This window comes from Macaca fascicularis, chromosome 11 (genome assembly GCF_037993035.2).
Source record: "Macaca fascicularis isolate 582-1 chromosome 11, T2T-MFA8v1.1".
Taxonomy (NCBI): Eukaryota; Metazoa; Chordata; class Mammalia; order Primates; family Cercopithecidae; genus Macaca; species Macaca fascicularis.
Window position 1 is genome coordinate 21,374,305 of NC_088385.1, and position 22,117 is coordinate 21,396,421.

General features: G+C 36.8%; 1 protein-coding gene across 6 annotated transcripts in view; it reads left to right on the forward strand.

Moving 5' to 3' along the window:
• The window catches only part of PIK3C2G (phosphatidylinositol-4-phosphate 3-kinase catalytic subunit type 2 gamma), a 422,558-nt gene that overhangs the window by 344,081 nt on the left and 56,360 nt on the right, over positions 1-22,117 (forward strand). For all 6 annotated transcript variants that reach the window (XM_005570265.5, XM_074005892.1, XM_005570267.5 and 3 more), the window contains one exon: positions 21,031-21,106. In XM_005570265.5, coding sequence (XP_005570322.3) covers positions 21,031-21,106 — 76 coding nt within the window. The remainder of the gene's footprint in view (positions 1-21,030; positions 21,107-22,117) is intronic.

Sequence of the window (22,117 nt, forward strand, 5' to 3'; positions counted from 1 at the left end):
TACCCTAGTAATTTTTCACTATCTTGTTGGCTCTCTAACGCTTTCCAGCAAAGTTTAAAAAACAAATGTCTAGCTGTTTCAATTATTCTCATTAGGATATTTGGACAAAATGGCTTAACCTACTATCACCAGAAAATGGAATCTAAAACTGCAACCATCACCCAAGCTACCCTTGGTTTTAAGAGATGTCTGCCATTTTGCTTCCCCATCTCTTTCTTGTGCTCTACTGCAACCATTCTCTCATAGGTTACTACTGTAGGGTCTCAGTCTGTGGTCACTTTCCATCCCAAAAAGCATTTAAGGATTTCTTATCGGACTGTTTGCTGCTACCCACCAGTGGCTCTGAGAATAGCCTAAAAAATTTAAGGGAAATGCCAAACCCTAATTCTGTCCCATCTCACATGTGAATCTAAAAAGGCTCTTAAGATCACACAAACACACATATACTAAATATATGCACAGAGCATACAATTTCCGAATGCTAAAAGGAGCTCTCATTTTCTTTACTATTAGGTTTTCATATCACCATCCTGTAGGAAGGATGGATCTTATTTGAGATGAATGCTACATTTCATAGGGAGGCACCAAACTAACAGAATATTCTAGAGTTCTTGGATAGACACAGGATCTTTTAGTGATTTATCTGAAACATTACCCTTAAAAGTAAAGAGTACATGGCCTTTTGGATTTTTTGCCTTTTGATGTAAGAGTGAAGAACACTTATAGAATATTTTTAGCTAGTCCACAGATCTTGATAACTTTAATGTCACCCATGAGAACCCATTTCTAATATTAATGTGACTAGTCAATAAGCCACTATTTTTATAAAGAAAAACTCATCTTTAACATTCAGTTTGCCAATTACTAAAATGCCTATTATCAAGTTCTGAGTGAATAACAGAAGCACATGTACTGACTGCATCTAGATGGGATTCTTGATTAGAATACTAAGAACACCCTCTTTTTTCCTTCACCATACCGCTGCCCAAGTTGTGCATCTTTGATTAGGACATTAACAGGTCATTTCTAGACTCAACTCTGCCGTCTTGATTAAATGCCAGCAGCACTTGGGTTATATATATGTTATACAGATCTATACACACATATAACATATATGTATATGTTAAGAAACATATATAATATCATGTTGCACATGCGGAAATATTTCAAAGTAAATTACAGGCATTGTAACAGTAGGAAAACAGCTAACCCCATAACCAGAACTTACTAAAGGGCCAAAGAGCTCTATTTTTTTCTCAGCTGTCAGTTCAACAGCCTTTCTTCTCCACTTGGATCTTGGGAAAGCTTTTACATGAAATTACATCTCAAGTCATGGTTTAAATTTCTTTTGTTACATGCTCTACAATAGATTGAATCAGTACATATAAAAAAACTCACTGAAATTTAAACAAATATCAATGCATATATACAAAATAGCCTCCTAACTGTAAAATAGACTCACCGATTCAGTATGTTGGCCTATTGCTGTGCCTCCTAGTTGAGTAATATTGTGGTTTCATGATAAATAGACATATTTAAAGAAGAAAATCCTAGGTCATAGGGGTCCTAAGCACTGTTAGAGAAAACCTGAGTTGTCAATAAGGACTGCATTAGATGGCATATAGTCAGGACCAAGAAGAGGTGAAACTTTTAGATCCCTGTCAGCAGTTACTAAGAAAACAAGTGGTTCTCAAATTACAGTTCCTATATGGTGCTGGGAATCTCACCTTGAAACTTATATAAGAACGTTAAATATTGGCCCTACCTAGATCTACTAAATCAGAAACTCAAGGGGTGGGACCCAGCAATCTTTGTTTTTAACAAGTCCTCCAGAAGATCTCAATACATGGTAGTATTTGAGAACCATTGTCTCAGACAATGAATATCTTTCCATTTATTTTTCTGTTTAAATATGTTCAGTCATTTGGCCTCCAATATAGCAGGTACTCAAGTATTCTATTATATTATTGATTCTTAGCAAATTTTGATACAAGAATATTATGCTGCAATATTGTTTCAAGGCTGGTAGACTCTCAGCTGGAGATGCTATGTTGTGTCAAAGGACAACTGCCTGAGCACTTAAGGAGGTGTATTCAACTAATTCCAAGTGAGGTAGAGAAGGCATCCCAGATGGTATGGCGTTTAAGACGATATTAAAGGGCAAGTAGCAGTTGGTAACTAGAAATTGGGAAAAGTCATGCTAGGCAAAGATAACTGCAAAAACAAAACATTATGGTTACATGCTTTCTCCTGTTTAGAAACTTAAAGAACAAAATGACTATATTCATCTCTATTTTTACCCCATGTCTAGCACTAATACTAACTCTTATCAATGTTTACTAAGTGTTTTTGAATGAGTAAATGAATAACAATATCATTAGCACATATTAGCCTATAAAACTTCTGCTGCTATTGAAAACCTAAGGGTTTCAATCAAAGATTGCCTCTGAGAAGTGTTTAGCCATGGTCTCTAAACTTGTTTATTCTGATATCTTATCAAGTTTTTATTTAAAAAAAACTGCTCAGGCTTCCAAAATATATAACTCATTTAAATATGTTTTATACCTAAACTACTATACAAATAGTGACACATAGTTTAAAACTTGTAGAAAGTGAAAAATTTAGAAAAAGAAATGTGAGTGTTATTACAAAATAAACATTCATAGTACTTTTAATATTTTCCTTCACTTCAATGCATAATCCCACATGAATGTCATGACAGAGATCTCTGGCAGTCTGGAGCATGATCTTTGGAATCCTCTTTACTGCCAGCTCTGGGGTAGGCTGCACTGGTTACCTAGTGCCATGCCCAGAAACATTGCCTGGCCATGGGCAGAAAGGATGAATGGTAGTAGCACACCAAGTCATGACTGTGCCCTCCAGAAAGATCACTCAGATTATACAAATCACATTTGTAATGTATCTATTATGAGCAAAGGGAAAGAAATGAACAGTATGTGCTCAGTCACTATGAAGATAGAGTAGTGTAATAGGGAAACTGAGAGTATAATAATGTCAGTAGTAGGAGGAAACAAAGAAGTAAAATAAAATAATGCTTGAAAACATTGTTCACAAAACAATAGGAAAGCAAGATATTGTATTCTCAATATAAAATTCTCAATATTGCATTCTCAATATAAAATGATATAACATGTTTTAGTATATTTGCCTTTCTGTCTCAGTCTATGGGGAATAAATTATGACTGAGGCTTCCACCCTACAGAATCAAGGGAACTTAATTCATCCCATTGGGTTCCAGGTGATTTTTGCATGTTAAAGAAGCACATAGAATGCTGACATCTTAATGTCCCTCACTGACGCTGACATTCTCTGAAGGTCACGTCTGTTCATTTATACTGCAGTCAAGGGCTGTGGGTATGGCAGTATCTGTAAAGAAAAGTGCTGAGGGAATAGTGGATGGATTGTTATCTTTGCATGCTGAGGGCTGTCTTACTGACTATACTAAAGCTGTTTGGAGACAATACCTGTCCAGCAACTGCTGAAATTGTCAGGTTTGGGCTATGTAAGCTGAGGCCAATAAGTGCAAAGTAAAAAGGTGTCTGATTTCTGGGACTGGTGTGAAGAAGGTGAATATTGGAAGCAGCAGACTTTCAGTAGGAAACTCCTAAATGTATCTGCTATGAAATCTCACAGGATGGGTTAAGATAGAAGTATTAGCAGAGGCCTATCATGAGAGCAGAAGGCAAAGAAGCCAGGCATGTACAGGCAGAGAAGGTTTTTTTGTAAAGGTGTAGTTTAGCACAGCAAGGCTTAATGAATATTGTTGCCCATCATACTCATCGCTGCATGGGGACGTAAGACCAAAACCACCAAACATAGCTTGCAGTTTTCATCACATCCACATTTGCAAATGTGCTAATTAAAGTACTACCCTAGAGGCCCCAAGGAGAGATGTTTTTATCTTGTTTTGTGTCTCTTTTAATCTCCATTGGTCAGTATTTACGGAAAGCAAGGCTAAAGAAATTCCAGGCACTACATTGTTTTTATATTGAATTGAATTAAAATCTAATGGGAGAAGGTATTTACATCATCAAACAGGAAATACCGTTGTGAAATCACATAGCCTAAAAATACTCCAAGTGAGACTATTTCAGCCATCTTCTAACACTGGAGTTTCAAGGAGGTGAATCCTGTCTTGTTCCAAAATAGTCTCGAACTAAAAGAAGCTAAAGTTATAGATGTAATACCTTCTCCCAAGGTATCATCCTGGTAATTAACTCAGTTGATTTTGCACAGTGAATATTTAGGGTACCATACCTTCCTGAGATGTATAATCTACATCTCAATTATTATTTGCCCTTTCTGGACAACAAAATAAATAAAGTAGTGCTATATTAATAGATGCCAAATCATCAAAAAGTAAATGTGGACACTGAGGAGCCTCGACGTATTAGCTGCCACACTGAAAATCACTGTCTTAGTCATTCAACAAATGTTTATTGATTGCCTACATTTTATACTCTCTGGCCAGGGGTGCCAAAATAGTACCTGGTAACCAATTGTTTTATAATAAACTGGGAAGATTTTAAAAGGAATGTTCAGAGCCCCATCCTTAAACATGCTGGTTCTAAAGGTAGAAGGTGATATATTAGGTATCTGTCTTGTATTTCAATAATTCTAGTGATTCAGATGCACAACCAGGTCTGGGAAACTCTACCCTAGAAAGTAGGAAGCTGAATCAGACACAATGCTGCCATAAGAAGCCTGCAGTCTTTGTCTATATTCTATCTATGTTGATAGGCACCAGTGGCCTCATAAAGACTTTTATAACTTCACACTGGGTTTTTTTTTTTTTCCTCCCGTATTCCAAAAGAATTTTACAGTACTTGGGAAAATATTCATTATATGAGTTATATTGTGATAGAACAGTAATGACGTCATCAGATGTTGCTGAGCATTAATAAGCAGTGTGACCTGACTAATCACTCATGCTCTCTGTGATGCATAATGTAGTCAGATTTTAATTATCTGCAAGTAGGTTAGTCCTCATAAAAGCATTATGCATCTCCATATGTTTACGGACACTTGCCTAAGTCAGTTTTATATTCAGGAAATAAAAACATAATTTTAAGATTAAATGAAACATTATTGGCCTAAAGATCATATAAATAATTCCAAACCAAATCCTGTTATTTTCAGATTTTTAAAATGTTGTATTACTGATACAGCTCCCTTTCTTCATATGTATTAACATAGTTATCTACATAAACATTAGAATTTATGTAGTCTATGTGCCATAAATAATTTTACTATTTTAAGTGATATGAACTGCTTAGATGTTTTCATGCATTCACAAATTTTCTTTTCTCTTGTTAATAAAACAAGAGATTTAACTTGAATCTATACTATTTATGCTGAATACTTCCGTAATAGAATAATCTGCATCTCTGATTCTAGAAATTTTCTCCTAAAATGTTTTTCACATTTTATAGTTGATTGTCTTATGACAACATAGGAAAAGTAAAGATAATCCTATATACTTCTACGCTAAAACACACCCCAATTTTAGTTATATGATATATTTATTTATAACAATTATAAAATTATTTTATATCACTACATAACTTTGTAAAGACTAAATTTTTACTGACACTATATGTAACACTCTTGATTAAGAGCTTTAAGTTGGTTGCAGACAAGAAATTGGAGAGATTAAAAATAATGCAATATATACTTTACTCTCATTGAGTTTACAATACTATAATAAATACAGACATAAATATAAATAATATATGACAGTGAGTGGAAAAATGGAAGAAAAGGAAGTAGAAAATGTAGCTTTAACATGAAATCGTATCACCTTAACTTGCTAATATCAAATATTATTACATGCCCTTCTAGTATCATTCTTAATTGCAAGCAGTCTTACTTTTGTCAAGGGAATGAGATAAAGAGACTGCTTTAAAGTCCGGAATTGGTTAAGTCAGATGGGCAAGAGGTCTCTGGGGATTTGTTCTAAAGATACAAGAGCAGCCCAGGTGGAGGGATGCCTATAAATCTCTGAGATCTCTCTGTCTTTCTGTTTCTCTGTCTCTCTCTCACACACACACACGCACACAACTGACAAAAGAAAATGGACTATCCCAATACCTTTTCTAATGGAGTTGATCAGTTTAGATATCCTTGTTCCATATCTACCTGGCTTATTTTTTAGCTTCATTCTTTTCCTCAAAATGGATTTAAACTTTTTTTCTTTCAGTGTTTGTAGTTCATTCAAGTTCATTCTCGTAGTGCTAACAAGAATTCCTTTTGCTTCTTTAAATTTTGCTCTGTTTTGGTGGAACTGTGTTGTGGACTAAATAAGATCTTATAAAGAGTAATAGAAACGGCCGGGCATGGTGGCTCATGCCTGTAATCCCAGCACTTTGGGAGGCTGAGGTGGGTGAGGTCAAGAGATTGAGACCATCCTGGCCAACATGGTGAAATCCCGTCTCTACTAAAAATACAACAATTAGCCGGGCATGGTGGCGCACACCTGTAGTCCCAGCTACTCTGGAGGCTGAGGCAGGAGAATTGCTTGAATCTGTGAAGTGGCGGTTGCAGTGAGCCGAGATCATGCCACTGCACTCCAGCCTGGCAATACAGCGAGACTCCGTCTCAAAAAAAAAAAAAAAGAGAGAGTAATAGAAATATGTAATAAAAGTAATAGCAAGTGATAGCAGTACCTAAACAAATGTGCACCCATATTTGAGGTTAGCTGAGACATTCAAACAGCTGTTGTTTTTTTAAATTTTTAAAGCCATATTCACTGTGAACTTCAGCTCTTCTCAGTATTGTTGTTCATTACCAGAAGTTCCCTAAAATAAGAAATTGATATTACTTAAGTTTTAAGCAGTGTTATTTTTTTAAAGCAGAAATCAAATGTCAAAATAAATCCAAATGGATAAATCCTATCTTAATAGTGAGCATATGTTTCTTGTTCCCTGCTTGCTAAACCCAGATGTTAATTACTACATTTGTCACTACATTGCTCTTTTCTTATTTGGAGCTAGCTGAGATTATGTTGCATGCAGGATAAATGTCATATGTGTACCATCAGTAAAGCCAAGATTACTTTACACAGTCTACTAAAATGCTGATGACATTTTAAACTGGAAATGTAAAGGATTCTTTAGAAGTTCACTATTCTTCATAGTGTCATTCTTCCATGTGACTCTAATATGAATATAGTGGGTTGAACTACATTAAAGACTGGACATTCTGACATGCTGCTTTATTTAAAAAAAAGCAATAAAATAAAATTACTGTTCAACTTTGATTTAAAACTCTTATGGGAATTCATTTTTAAATTCACATTTTTACAGCACTTCATCGTGTTTGAGAGAGATAGATTTAGCTTATTGTTTTAACTCACTAAAACTAAATCTTGCAGCCAATTCTAGATGTTGGCTGAACAGTTAATAAATGGGAATGCTTAATGTGCTATTTTTAAAGAAAGAAAAAATTGATCTCACTGTTATATTACATTACTTCTGGCCTTTGCAAGTACTTTAACTCTGCAGTCTTTCATAACGAGAATATGTTCAGATGACATAGGAAAAGCACTTAGGTTTTAGGTAACTTTGAATTGACCAACTCTCTCAAAAAATCAATCATATTAAATTGTAAATGACTTAACATAATTGGCAAACAGAATATTAGTAAGAACTCTGAACTTAAACTATAAACTGATGCAGATTTAATTTAAAATTATTCAATTGGGTTTCAAATTTGTTCTTTATTGATTGCATTGTTAAATTTAAAAGCACATTATTAGACATTGAAAATCCTATATTAGATAAACATATCTACTCTAACTGTGAAAAAAATACACACACACATATATATATATACACACACAAAACCTCACAGAGCACTTCATTTAGCTTATCGCATTTACCTGAGTCATTGATATCAAAGGACAGTAACTTTAGATCCCCTAAGAGAAATCCCAAATGTTTATTTATTTATTCACCAAATATGCAACACTCTACATAGGAGAAGTGTTCCAAATATCTAACAACTCTTAGCGCACAAGCACTGACCTAGTCAGGATGTTTGCCAACCACTAAGGTGCCTTTATGGCGTGACAAGCTTGCATTGGCTGAACATTTACTGTGATGGCAAAATCTTGGGAATGGAGATTGGGGCAAGTAGGAGACTGAATCTAAACTCACTGCATTTGAGTTGCCCATAAGGCTTCCAGAGATGTCAAGTGGGAAGGTGGATTCATATATCTCGAGTTTAGCTGGGAGGTTAGGCTGGAAATATTCATAATGCTGTTGTCAGCAAATAATTGATTATCAAAGGCATGAGACAGGATGAGATTACTTAGGGTGAGAGTGTAAATATGAAAAAGAAGCAGTCTGAGGACTAGACTCTGCAGAACACCAATTTTAAAACTTGAAGAGATACAAGAGAATCAACAAAGGAGGCTAAGCAGGTGCAACCAGTTGGACACCAGAAGACTGTGGTGCCTGGAATTTCAGAGAAAAGCGAATTTCAAAGAAGAAGGGATAATAAGCTGTGTCAAATGCTACTGATGGTCAAAAGTTGAGAATTGACCACTGGATTAAGCAAAAATGGATATGATTAGTGAAATGAAGAAAAACAGTTTGAAAGCAGGATGGCCAGGACGGCCAGCTAGAAGCAGCTAGTGTGCACAGCTCTCATGGAGAGAAATAGAAGGGCAAGGAAATTCAGCACCTGGGACTGAAGCATCCGGGTTCACACATTGGGATTCATCAAGAAAACAAGTCAACCCACAGAGAATGGAGAAAAGCAACAACCGCCTACTGAGAAGTGACACAAAAACAGGGGAGCTTCCCCAGCTCAGGGAAATGGTAAATGAGTGAGCAAACCCCAGGAACCACAGTTCTCCCATGGATTTTGCAACCCTTGGGTCAGGAGATCCCCTCGTGAACCCACTCCACCAGGCCCTTCAGTCTGACAGACTGAGCTGCGCAGAATCTCCGCGGAGCAGCCACTAAGACACACGCAAAGCACCAGGAGCTTTAGATACCGGGCTTCCCAGCAAAAGTGGCCGCAACTCTGGCAAAGTGAGAGGTTAGACTCCCATACATACCCCTAAGAAAGCGGCTGAATCCAGGGGGCTGAGCAGCAATGGTGTGCAGGCTCCGCTTCCACAGAACCTGGCAGGATGAGACCCACTGGCGGAGAATTTCAGTCAGGCACAGGTAGCAGCATTATACCTCCCCGAAACCGAGCTCCCACAGCGAGGGGTGGGCTGCCATCTTTGCTGTTTTGCAGCCTGAGCAGTTACTGCCTTCAGTGCAGCCACTCTAAGAAAAAGCAGTCAGACTGCTTTTCTTTTTCATGTGGGACCCGGACCCCTCTTCTCCTCACTGGGCAGGACCTCCCAGCTGGTATCACCAGCCACTCTCATCAGTGTTTTCTAACTGGCCGTGGTTCCAAGCCTCTCTGGCACGAAGCTCCCACAGAGAGGGACAGGCGGCCATCTTTGCTCTTTCACAGCTTTAGCCGTTGTTGTTTTCAGGCGCTAGAGAGTCCGGGGTGACTACAGGCTGGACCAGGCCTGTGGCACAGCACAGCAGCTCTGTGGAGAAGCAGCCAGATTGCTTTTTCACATGGATTCTGAATCCTATTTCTCTTCACTGGGCAGAATCTCCTGACTGAGGTCTACAACCACCCCTGTCAGTGTGTTCAGGCCAGCAACAAGTCCGTATGTCCCTTGGATACAGACAGAGCTCCCAGAGACAGGGGTAAGCCACTATATTTGCTGTTTCAAAGCCTTTGCTGTTGGTACCTGCACTGTAGGTGCTGAAAAATCCAAGGTGACTGGGGACTAGAGCAGACCCCCAGCATACTGCAGCCCTACAGAAAAGTGGCCAGACTGTTTGTTACATGGGTCTCCAGCCCTGTATCTCCTCAGTGGGTGGGACCTCCTGGCCTGAGTCTCCAGCCATTCCTCGTTAGGAATATCGAGACAGTAACAGCTCTGCCACTCCCTGGGACAGAGCTCCCAGTGGGAAGGGTGGGTTGCCACCTTTGCTGTTTTGCAGCCCTTGTCCTGCTGTCTCCAGGCTCTGAAGAGTCTATGGGGATCAAGGGCTGGTCCAGAGCCCAAGCACAGAGCACCCACTGCACAGAAAAGTGGACATACTGTTTGCCACACAGGTCCTAGTCATCACTTCTTACTAAGCAGGGCTTCCCAACCTGGGACTCCAGCACAACTACCCTTCCCCTGGCTGACCACTTTAATCAGAGGCAGCCCGCTGGTTAAAGGAACACCCACATGCAAAGATAAGAAAAAAACCAATACAGGAACTCCAGCAACTCAAATGGTGAATTATGCCCTCCAAATTATTGCACTAGTTCTCCAACAAGGGTTCTTAACTAGGCTGAGTTGGCTGGAATGACAGAAATAGAATTAAGGATATGGATAGGAAAAAAGATCATTGATGCTTAGGAGAACAGCAAAACCTAATCCATAAGAATCACAATAAAATAATACAGGAGCTGATAGATAAAATAGACGTATTTTTAAAACCCTAATAGATCTGATAAAGCAGAAAAACATGCTAAAGTATTTTACAATGCAATTACAAATATTAACAGCAGATTAGGCCAAGCTGGGGAAAGAATTTTGGAACTTCAAGACTGGCTCTCTGAAATAAGAGGGTTGGACAAAAATAAAGAGAAAAAGAATGAAAAGAAATGAACAAAACCTCTGAGACATATGGAATCATGTAAAGAAGTCAAATCTATGAATTATTGGCATCCCTGAAAGGAATGGGGAGAAAGCAAACAACTTGGAAATATATTTCTGAATATCATCAATTGAAAACTTCCCTAACATTGCTAGAGAGGAAAACAGTAAAATTCAGTAAATATAGAGGACCCCTGCAAGATTCAACAGAAGATGATCATCCCAAGACACATAATCATCAGATTTTCCAAGATTGAAATGAAAGAAAAAATATTAAAGGGAGCTAGAGAGAAAGGGAAGGTCACCTACAAAGAGAACACCATCAGGCTAACAGTGGACCTCTCAGCAGAAAATCTATAAGCCAGAAGAGGCTGGGGGCCTGTATTTAACATTCTTAAAGAAAAAAAAAATCTTCAACCAAGAATTTTATATCTAACCAAATTAAGCTTTCTCAGTGAAGGAGAAGTAAGATCCTTTTCAAATAAGCAAATGCTGATGGAGTCCATTACCACCAGACCTGCCTTACAAGAGATCTTGAAAGGAGCACTAAACATAGAAAGGAAGCATTATTATCAGATGATACAGAAACACACTTAAGTACACAGACCAGTGACACTCTAAAGCAAACATACAAACAAGCTGGCATGATAACCAGCTAACAATACAATGACAGGATCAAATCTACATATAACAAAACTAAACTTGAATGTAAATGGACTAAATACCCATTTACATTACACACAGTGCCATTTACATATAAAAAGCACAGAGTGGTCTACTGGATAGAAAAGCAAAACCCAATGGTATGCTATCTTTAAGAGTCCCATCTCACACACAGTGACACCAATAGACTCAAAATAAAGGGATGGAAGAAAATCTACCAAGCAAATGGAAATCAGAAAAAAAGCAAGAGTTGTAATCCTAATTTCCAGCAAAATAGGCTTTAAACCAACAAAGATTTAAAAAAAAAAAAAAAAAAAAAAGGCATTACATAATGGTAAAGCATTCAATTCAACAAGGAGACCTAACTATCCAAAATATATATGCAGCCAACACAGGAACACCCAGATTCATAAAGCAAGTTCTTACAGACCTACACAGAGACTTAGACTCCCACACAATAATAGTGTGAGACTTCCACTGACAGTACTAGACAGATCATTGAGGCAGAAAATTAACAAAGATGTTGAGGACCTGAATTCAACATTGGACCAAATGGATCTAACAGACCTCTATGGAATTCTCCACCCAAAAACGACAGAACATACATTTTTCTAATTGCCACATGGCACATACTCTAAAATCAATCACACAGTCGGACAGAAAGCAAGGCTCAGCAAATTCAAAATAACTAGAATTATACCAAACACATTCTCAGACCACAGCAAAATAAAAATAGAAATCAAGACTAAAAATATTGCTTAAAACTATGCAATTACATGGAAGTTAAATAACTTACTCCTGAATGGCTTTGGGGTATACAATGAAATTAAGGCAGAAATCAAGAAGTTCTTTGAAACTAATAAGAACAAAGATACAGCATACTAGAATTTCTGGGACACAGCTAAAGCAGTGTTAAGAGGGAAATTTATTGCACTAAACACCCACATCAAGAAGTTAGATCTCAAAGTAACAACCTAATATCACAACTAAAAGAACTAGGGATTCAAGAGCAAACCAACCCCAAAGCTAGTGTAAGAGTAACCAGATAAGAAATAACCAAATAATAAGAAATAACCAAAATGAGAGCTTAACTGAAGGAGATCAAGACACCAAAAAAAACTCAATCAATTAATCTAGGAGTTAATTTTTTGAAAAAATTGGTAAGATATATAGGCTGTTAGCTAGACTAACAAAGAAGAAAAGAGAGAAGATCCAAATAAACACAATTAGAAATGACAAAAGGGACATTACCATTGACCTCACAAAAATACAACCAACCATCAGAGACTTACTTATGAGCACCTCTATGCACACAAATTAGAAAACCTGAAATGGATGGATAAATTCCTGCACACACACACAGCATCCCAACACTGAACCAGGAAGAAATTAATTCCCTAAACAGGCCAATGATGAGCTCTGAAATTGAATCAGTAATAAATAGCCTAGTAACCAAAAAAGCCCAGGATTAGATAGATTCATAGATGAATTTATCAGATGTATAAAGAAGAGCTGTACAATTACTACTGAAACTGTTTTTGAGGAGGGACTTTTCCCCAATTCATTCCATGAGGCCAGCATCATCCTGATACCAAAGCCTGGCAGAGACACAACAAATAAAGAAAACTTCAGGCCAATATAACATTGATGCAAAGATTCTCAACTAAATATTTGCAAATCAAATCAGAAGGACATAAAAAAGCTAATTCACCACAATGAAGCAGGCTTCATCCCTGGGATGAAAGGTTGGGTCAACATATGCAAGTCAATAAATGTAATTCATCACATAAACAGAACTAAAGACAAAAGCCACATGACTATCCCAATACATGCAGAAAAAGCGTTTGACAAAATTCAACATCACTTTATTTTAAAAACTCTCAATAAACTAGATACTGAAGGAACCTATCTCAAAATAATAGACGCCATCTATAACAAACCCACAGCCAACATCATACTGAATGGGCAAAAGCTGAAAGCATTCCCCTTGAAAATCAGCACAAGATAAGGATGTCCTCCCTCATCACTCCTATTCAACATAGTATTGGAAGTTCTAGCCAGAGCTGTCGGGCAAGAGAAATAAATAAAAGTCATCCAAATAGGAAGATAGGAAGTCAAGCTATCTCTGCTTGCAAATGACATTATACTATATGTCAAAAACCCCATTGTCTCAGCCCAAAAGCTCCTTAAGCTGATAGAAAACTTCAGCAAAGTTTTGGGAAACAAATCAACATACAGAAAGGAGTAGCATTCCTATACACCAACAAAATCAAGCCAACAGCCAAATCAAGAATGAAATCCCCTAAGAATGAAATCCCTTTCATAACTGCCATAAAAAGAATAAAATACCTAGGAATACAACTAACCAGAGAGGTGAATGATCTCTAAAATGAGAATTACAAAACATTGCCCAAAGAAATCAAAGATGATACAAACAAATGGGAAAAACATTCCATGCTCATGGATATATCGGAGCTTGCAGTGAGCTGAGATCCGGCCACTGCACTCCAGCCTGGGCGACAGAGTGAGACTCCATCTCAAAAAAAAAAAAAAAGAAAGAAAGATTAATATCATTAAAATGGCCATACTGCCCAAAACGATTTGCAGAGTTAATGCTACTCCTATCAAGCTACCAATGACTTTCTTCACAGAACTGGAAAAAAACTATTTTAAAATTCATATGAAACCAAAAACCAACAACAACAACAAAACAAAACAAAAATGCCTGAATAGCCAACACAATCCTAAGCAAGAAACAAAACTGGAGGCATCACGTTACCTAACTTCAAAACTATACTACAGGGAGACAGTAATTAAAACAGCATGGTACTGATTTTTTAAAAAAGCAGACATATATACCAGTAGAACAGAATAACAAGCCCAGAAATAAGGCTGCACACCTATAGACAACCATTTTTGGACAAACCTGACAAAAGCAATGGGGAAAGCACTCCCTATTCAATATATGCTGCTGAGATAACTGGCTCACCATATGCAGAAGATCAAAACTGGACACCTTCTTTATGCCACATACAAAACCCACTCAAGATGGAATAAAGACTTACATACAAAACCCAACACTATAAAAACCCTAGAAGACAACCTAGACAATACCGTTCTGAACACAGGAACAGGCAAAAATTTCATGATGAAGGCACCAAAATCAATCACACCAAAAGGAAAAAATTGAAAAATGGGATCTAATTAAACTTAAGAGCTTCTGCACAGCAGAAGAAATAATTAACAGAGTAAACAGAAAACCTACTGAATGAGCGAAAATACTTGCAAGCTATGCATCTGACAAAGGTCTAATATCAACATTTATAAGAAACTTAAATTTACAACAAAATAAAACAACCCCATTAAAATGTGGGCAAAGGACATTAACAGACACTTTTCAAAAGAAGACATACATGTAGCCAAGAAGCATAGGAAAAATTACTCATATCACTGATCATTACATAAATGCAAATAAAAACCAATGAGATACCATCTTACACCAGTCAGAATAGCTATTATTAAAAAGTCAAAAAATAACAGGTGCTAGAGAGGTTATAGAGAAAAAGAAATGCTTATACGCTGTTGGTGGGAGTGTAAATTAGTCTAAGCATTGTGGAAAGCAGTATGGTGATTCCTCTAGGAGCTAGAAACAGAACTACCACTTGACCTAGCAATCCCATTACTGGATATATACCCAAAGAAATATAAATCATTCTACCATAAAGACATACACGTGTAGGCTTATTGCAACACTATTTACAATAGCAAAGAAATGGAATCAACCCAAATACCCTCAATGGCAGATTGGATAAAGAAAATGTGGTACATATACACCATGTAATACTATGCAGTCATAAAAAAGAGCAAGATCATATCCTTTGCAGGAACATAGATGGAGCTGGAGACCACTGTTCTTAGCAAACTAATGCAGGAACAGAAAACCAAATACCACATGTTCTCATTTATAAGTGAGAGCTAAATTATGAGAACACATGAACACATGAACACAAAGACAGGAACAACAGACACTGGAGTCTACTTGAGGGTGGAGGTTAGGAGGAAAGAGAGGATCAGAAAAAAGAACTACAGGGAACCCATATAACAAACCTGCACATGTACCCGTGAACTTAAAAGTTTTTTTATAAAAAGAAAGAAGATTAAAGTTGTAATCAGGAGATCTATTTATGGATCTATTAATAAATTAGATACGATTTTAAAATTAAAAAAAAAAGAAAAAGAAAAACAGTTTGATGGGAATCTTAGGAACAAAACCTTGATTGGAATTGCTTAAGGGAGAATGTAAAGAGAGGAATTGAGATAGACAGCAGAAAACCATCCTTGCAGGAGCTTTGCTCTAAAGATGAAAGTGTGTGCAGAGAAATGTAGGTCAAAATTTTTCTTTATTAAAATAAATTATAGCATCTTTATGAATTCCAGTGACCTATGATAAGTAGACAAGTGCAATAACAGGAGGTAGAGGGCAGTATAGTCAGTAGACACGCTATTCAAATCTGGATTTGTTTTTGTTTTGTTTTGTTTTGTTTTGTTTGTTTGTTTGAGACAGAGTCTCACTCTGTTGCCCAGGCTGGAGTGCAGTGGCCCGATCTCGGCTCACTGCAAGCTCCGCCTCCCGGGTTCACGCCATTCTCCTGCCTCAGCCTCCCAAGTAGCTGGGACTACAGGCACCCGCCACCATGCCTGGCTAATTTTTTGTATTTTTGGTAGAGACGGGATTTCACCATGTTAGTCAGGATGGTCTCGATCTCCTGACCTCGTGATCCACCCGCCTCAGCCTCCCAAAGTGCTGGGATTACAGGCGTGAGCCGCCATGCCAGGCCAAATCTGGGCATTTTTATGAAGGAAGAAAAAAATAGAGGTTAGAAGAGCAAAGAAATGCAAACAGGATGCCTACCCCACCTTCTTCTGGGACAGGATTATTAAGAAAATGAGAGGGACCACAGGTACCATTTCAGAGACTTAAAGGGGAAGAAGAATGGAACACTCAGAGAATACAATGTGTTTAGCACATAAGGAATTTTGCCCATGGCATTCTCTAAGGCTTATTGCTGTCTTTTCTTTTTTCCACAATGCTCCATTTTCATCTTTCTTAAAACAAACATGATTGTAATGCTTTTCTTCTTTACATTGATAAATAGGTCAATCTAGCCTTAAGCTAGAAGAGGAATGTGCTCTAGCTTCCCTACAAAGTTCTCTCTTGCTCTCTCCTGCCTGTCCCCCATCAACACTCTTCACTTCTATAGTCCATTTTCAGTGGTCACATAAGTGAGCCTGGACTTAGTAACTACACAGTCCCAGTTTTGTTTGTATTGATTCTCTCTGGTATCCAACTTTCTCATTTACAGAATACAGTAGTTCAGTTCAGAGGTTTTTTTTTTTAACCTGGGAAACTACAACCACTTGAGGAATTAAGCAGAAAAGAAACATTCTTCATAATGTGAGATTCCTCTAGGTATTTCAGGACACTTAGGATAAGTGACCTTGCCCATTAATTTCTAGCTGTATCCTCCAGTCCTTGACACAACGAAAAGCATGGCCACATACTTTCCAAACACCTCATATTCTAGGGTTGATAGATATAATACGGGTTACCCAGTTAAATCTGAATTTTCCATAAACCATAAAGTTTTCAGTAAAAGTATGTCCAAAATATTGTATGGGCACCCTCTGTTTTTATTACTCTAGTTGGTAACCCTACATATGGGGAACCCTCCTGCATACATCATAGACTATGTGAAAATGGCCCCTTAGAGTTGTGCAGTGTCCAACCTACACTACCAAATGTGGCAACAGTGTTTGGAGGTCTATACCGTGGAGAACACTGGCATAGGTTATTAATGAGAGCAACCATAGCACTGATATTTCTATAGATCTTCAGACTATCTATTGGTAGTCTTCAGACTATCTATTTAGCAATATGCTAAAAAACTGTTAGATGCATACATATAAGCAAAGTCAAGTCTGAGAAAATTTAAAAGTTGATTATTTTGAGATCCGGTAATATTAATTTTTGTATCTTCTTTATCTCTTTTATTGATTTATCCCTCTCTTGACTCTGGATCTTGTTTGTTTATTCCCAGGAGAGAAAATAACCTTGTTACAATAAGAAGTTAGTATTTAGTCAACTACACCCAGAATTATAAATGAGGACTTGAAGGATATGACAGTGTAAACACAAGGGAATAATTAGCTAGTAGTGACATTTCAGACACTAATTGGAAAGATTTCTTGCCTACTATTGAAGTTTAATAACCATTGGATGATGAGGGCAAAATGTCACCAAAGAAGAGTAATTGACTAGTTGTCAAAAGGCCAAAGAGGGTCAAATTTCCTTAAACAGATTCTGCAGTCTGAGGTTTGATTTTACGCTTTCAAAATAAAAAATCTTGACTTGGTCATCTCCTTGAATATGAGTCCATTTCTTAAAAGTAGACTTCTATTAAACAAGTTCACAAGAGATCAATTCACAGATGAAAATTGGCAACTGACTAATTTACAATGATACATAGAAGAAAATTGGTGACTAATTTACAACGATGCATAAACTGCTATGCAGATAAGAATATCTGCATTTGAAACTGATGTATTCTACATTTGAAGACAGACATCAGTTTGTTTCTGTTAACTAGTATTTATTGAAATAAACACTGTTTTATTGAAGAGAAGCATAAGTGAATAAGTCACAGTCTCTCCACTTGTATTTTACTAAGATTAACAAGAATAGAGAAAAGAGAACATGACAAACCCTGGGCAAATGGGTGCATTGGGGCAGAAAAGAAAGAGAAAGGAGAATGTAGGAAGACAAAGAGGTGAGAGACCATGACACTTTTGAGAAAGTAAACATAATTCAGCAAAGGTAAGCTTGAAGCACCAGATGAGAAAGGGTGAGAGAAGAACATAGGGAAACAAGCAAGATCCCACTCAAGACCAGTCTTACAAGCTTTGTTCAGCAGTTGGTCTGTTTCTTAAGAGTAATGCAGAATCACTACAAGTTTTAAGCAGTTAATGATTAGATTTTCATTCTGAAAGATCTGTTGAGCAATTGTGTAGAGAATGGATTGGATTAAAGGGTAGCAAGATCAGTATTAAGGACCCAAGACAAGCATCAAGGCTATAACATAGATGAGAATTGATGATGTTGGAACTAGATGATATTAATATACCTGGAAGGAGAAGATGGATAGGTGAGATATTTAGCAGGTACAATCCACAGAGTTTAGCAATTAATTTCAGGTATGGGGTGAGGAGAACAGAGAAACCAAGTAGGTACACTCTATTTTGAACATGGACATAAGAGAAGAAGCAAATTGAGGTGGAGGAAAGGAAAAAGTATTTAGTGGCATACTTTTGTGGTTTGATTTGTCCTTAGAAGAGTCAAGTGAACCAATAAAAAGATATTTTGAGATAGAGGGCTTAGGTTTAGGAGACAAATCTGGAATAAATGTTTAGATTTATGCATCGTTATAGATGTCACCAAAGATCATAGTATCACTCAGAAAGGATACATTAGAGTAATAAAAGAGATGAGCCTAGAAGTTAGAAACACTTAAACTTAAATCATAAGCAAAAGGAAAAGGAGTCCACAAAAAAGTCTCACAAGTGATGGCAAGACTAAGGGAAGACAGTCACTTGGGAGAACATGTAATATAAAAGCAAAGAAAAGACAGAATTCACTAAAAATGGAATAGCTATATTGTGACAAAGGAAATTCCCATTTGTTTTGAAATATATATATGTATTTTTTTTTAAGAGAGGGGTTGTGAGAGAAGATAATTAGAGCATTTTTCAGAGGACATTTAGTGGCAGAAACCTGAATGTAGTTGATCATAAAGTGAGTAGAAATTGAAGAAGTAGAACCAGTGTGAGCACAGACAATTCTTCCCAGAGGTTTATTTGCATCAGGGAAGAGAAAAATAACACACAATTTGCAAGGGGCATTAATGACAAAATTCGATTTATGTGTGAGTATACTTTGGGTGGTTTGACTCACCTGTTTGTTAGTTTTTAAAATGGACAGAATTGACCATATTTTATGTTAATGAGGAAAAAGGGAAGAAGGGTGAAGTGGCTAAAATATAGATGGGAATCTTCTACAAGGTTCCTGAGGAGGAACTAATAGAATCCAAGGCACAGATTAAGGGCTCAGCATTAGATGGTTTGCCAGGACTGCCATAACAAACTACTAAAAATTGGATGGCTTAAACAACAGCATATTATTGTTTCACAGTTCTGGAAGCTAAAAGTCTGAAATAAAGATGTCTGCAGGGTTGGTTCCTTCGGATGGCTATGAGGAAAGAATCTATTCCAGGTCTCTCTCCTTGGCTTGTAGATGGTCGTCTTCTTCCTATGTCTCTTCACCTTGTCTTCCTTCTATGAGTGTGCCCAAATTTCCTCTTTTTATAAAGACACCAGTCAATTGGATTAGGGGCCCACTTTACTGCAGTATTACCCCATCCTAACTTAACTCATTACATCAGCAATGACTTTATTTCCAAATAAGATCATGTCCTGGAGTACCGGGGATGAGAACTTTAAGATATGAATTTGGGAGGAGGAAATAATTTAACTATAACAGATGGAAAGACATATTTTTTTCCATTGTAAGAGGATGGAAAGCTGTGTGTCTGTAGATTTTATGGCAGGAAGTATAGGAATTTCCATCTGCCTTTTATTTTCTTTGAAGTAGAGATAGTTGTTAGCAGAGAAGGAGTCAGAGTTGGAAGTTAAAGTCTCCTGGGGAAGAGTAGAAACAGCCATTGGACAGTGAGAGAAGAGAACAGGGAGGCTCTAAGGCAGCTTTGACAGCTGCTAGGGTATCAACCTATGAAAGGTAGTCCAAGGAAATAATCAATCATTCTTTGGTGCCCTTTAGATAATAATATAAGATCTCATGGAGAGGGCTACTTTTGGCCATATAGTAGCTTACAACAAAATGTGTGCCAGTTTTACTAAGGAAAAGCTGTTCCCAGACTTCCCAGTTAGCTATTCATTTGGAGATCAGGTTAAATGCCAATTTGTTTGTGATTATCCCTATTTAAAAGAGAAACATGCTTCTCTGTACATAGTAAAATTATATATAACTAGAATTTTTATTAAAGTAATAATCTGTTTTCTCCACTTAATTGTATTCTAAAGAGAGAGAACACCTTATGCATCTTTCTGTCTTGAAATATCCCCTGACATTCCTTAGTGCTCTGAGTGTAGTCAGTACTCAGCGAGTATTCCTAGAATTGAACCTTGAGTATTGTTACTCACTAATTGTTACTCACTAAGTGAGCATCTGTGTCCCACTCAGAGTAATTTTTCTCAGAAAGGCCATCCAAGGATACACCTTGTTTTCAAAAATTGAGATGTGAAATGCATGCATATTTGTAAAATTCAAGAATGTGGACATTTATGATGAGGTCCAAGAGCAGAGCACACTTGAACCTCTTGAAGAAAGAGAAAGTAATCTGACCTCCAATCACACAAAAGTTTAGTTTAACTTAACGGTAAAATGATAGCATTGACCTAATAAACCTTTCTAATATACTTTCTGTTTGTGAAATCTACAACAGGTATCTATTTTAAAATGATATACATGGCAATTGTGTGTAATAATGAATAGGAGTAACAAATATAAGAAATGAAGAAATATTATGTTTCGTTTTGTTTTTCAGAGTGATTGTGTACTTAGCTTTTTCCTCTCCGAGGCTGTGCAACAAACAGTTGAAGAATCATCACTTGTGTACCTAGGTGAGTAACTTTGTCATTATATTGTGTGCAGTGATTTTCAATATAATTGGACAAAAAGATATCACAACTATTTTTTTTCAATTTTTCAATTAAAATCTCTTTTTAAGAGTAAGCCTTTAATACTCTTTTGTAACCATTTCCATAGCATAAACTTGAATAATCCAGATTTTGAAAAAATAAAACATGAGATTGTAGAATTCTCCTAAAAAATTGTAGAATTCTAGAGGTGTGGGGCTTTGATGAAAGGTTGACTCTATTCTGTCATTAAAGTCTCTCAAGAAAATTGTTTCTCTGTGTTTCAAGAAATTAAACTGCAGACTACTGTCAAATCTTTTTTATTTTGATTATAATATTATTTCTTTGAAAGGTATTTTGAAATACATTTGCACACATTAAAAATTTAGCATTATTAGTGCAAAAACTAAAATGGTTGAGAACTTTTTTTTGATTTCTTACATTATAGAATATTCAAGATTTGTTTCAGCGGTGATGAGTGACAAAAGATTTGATTCTCAATACATTTAGATTACAGGCTACATATTAAATACAATGTATTATCTTAAAACAACAGAACTCATATTTCCTAGCACAATATGCAAACTATTACAACAAGCAAGGATTAGCTGGAAGTTATTCCTTCTTGTACTAATCAAATTATTTTCTTTTTCACGTTTTTGAATTCTTAATTCTTTTGTCACAGAACATTAGCTGGTTCTAAGCAAGAAGCACAATACTTATTTTAAGCACTATTCCTGTCTGTTGAAAATAAGTGTATGTTGTTAAATGATTACATGGTGAAATCATTCGAGTATATTAAAATGTTTGTTGGTTTACCTAGGAAAACATTAAGCAAAAAACTCAGATTTCACCATTTTACTACCTCTGCCAGTTAATTAAGAGGGCGGATTCCAGATACCTATGTATCTAGGCACATGACTTAGAAAAATAATAGCGATATTTAACTCTAAATCTGGGAGATACTAATACTCTTTGCCTTTACTCACTAACTAA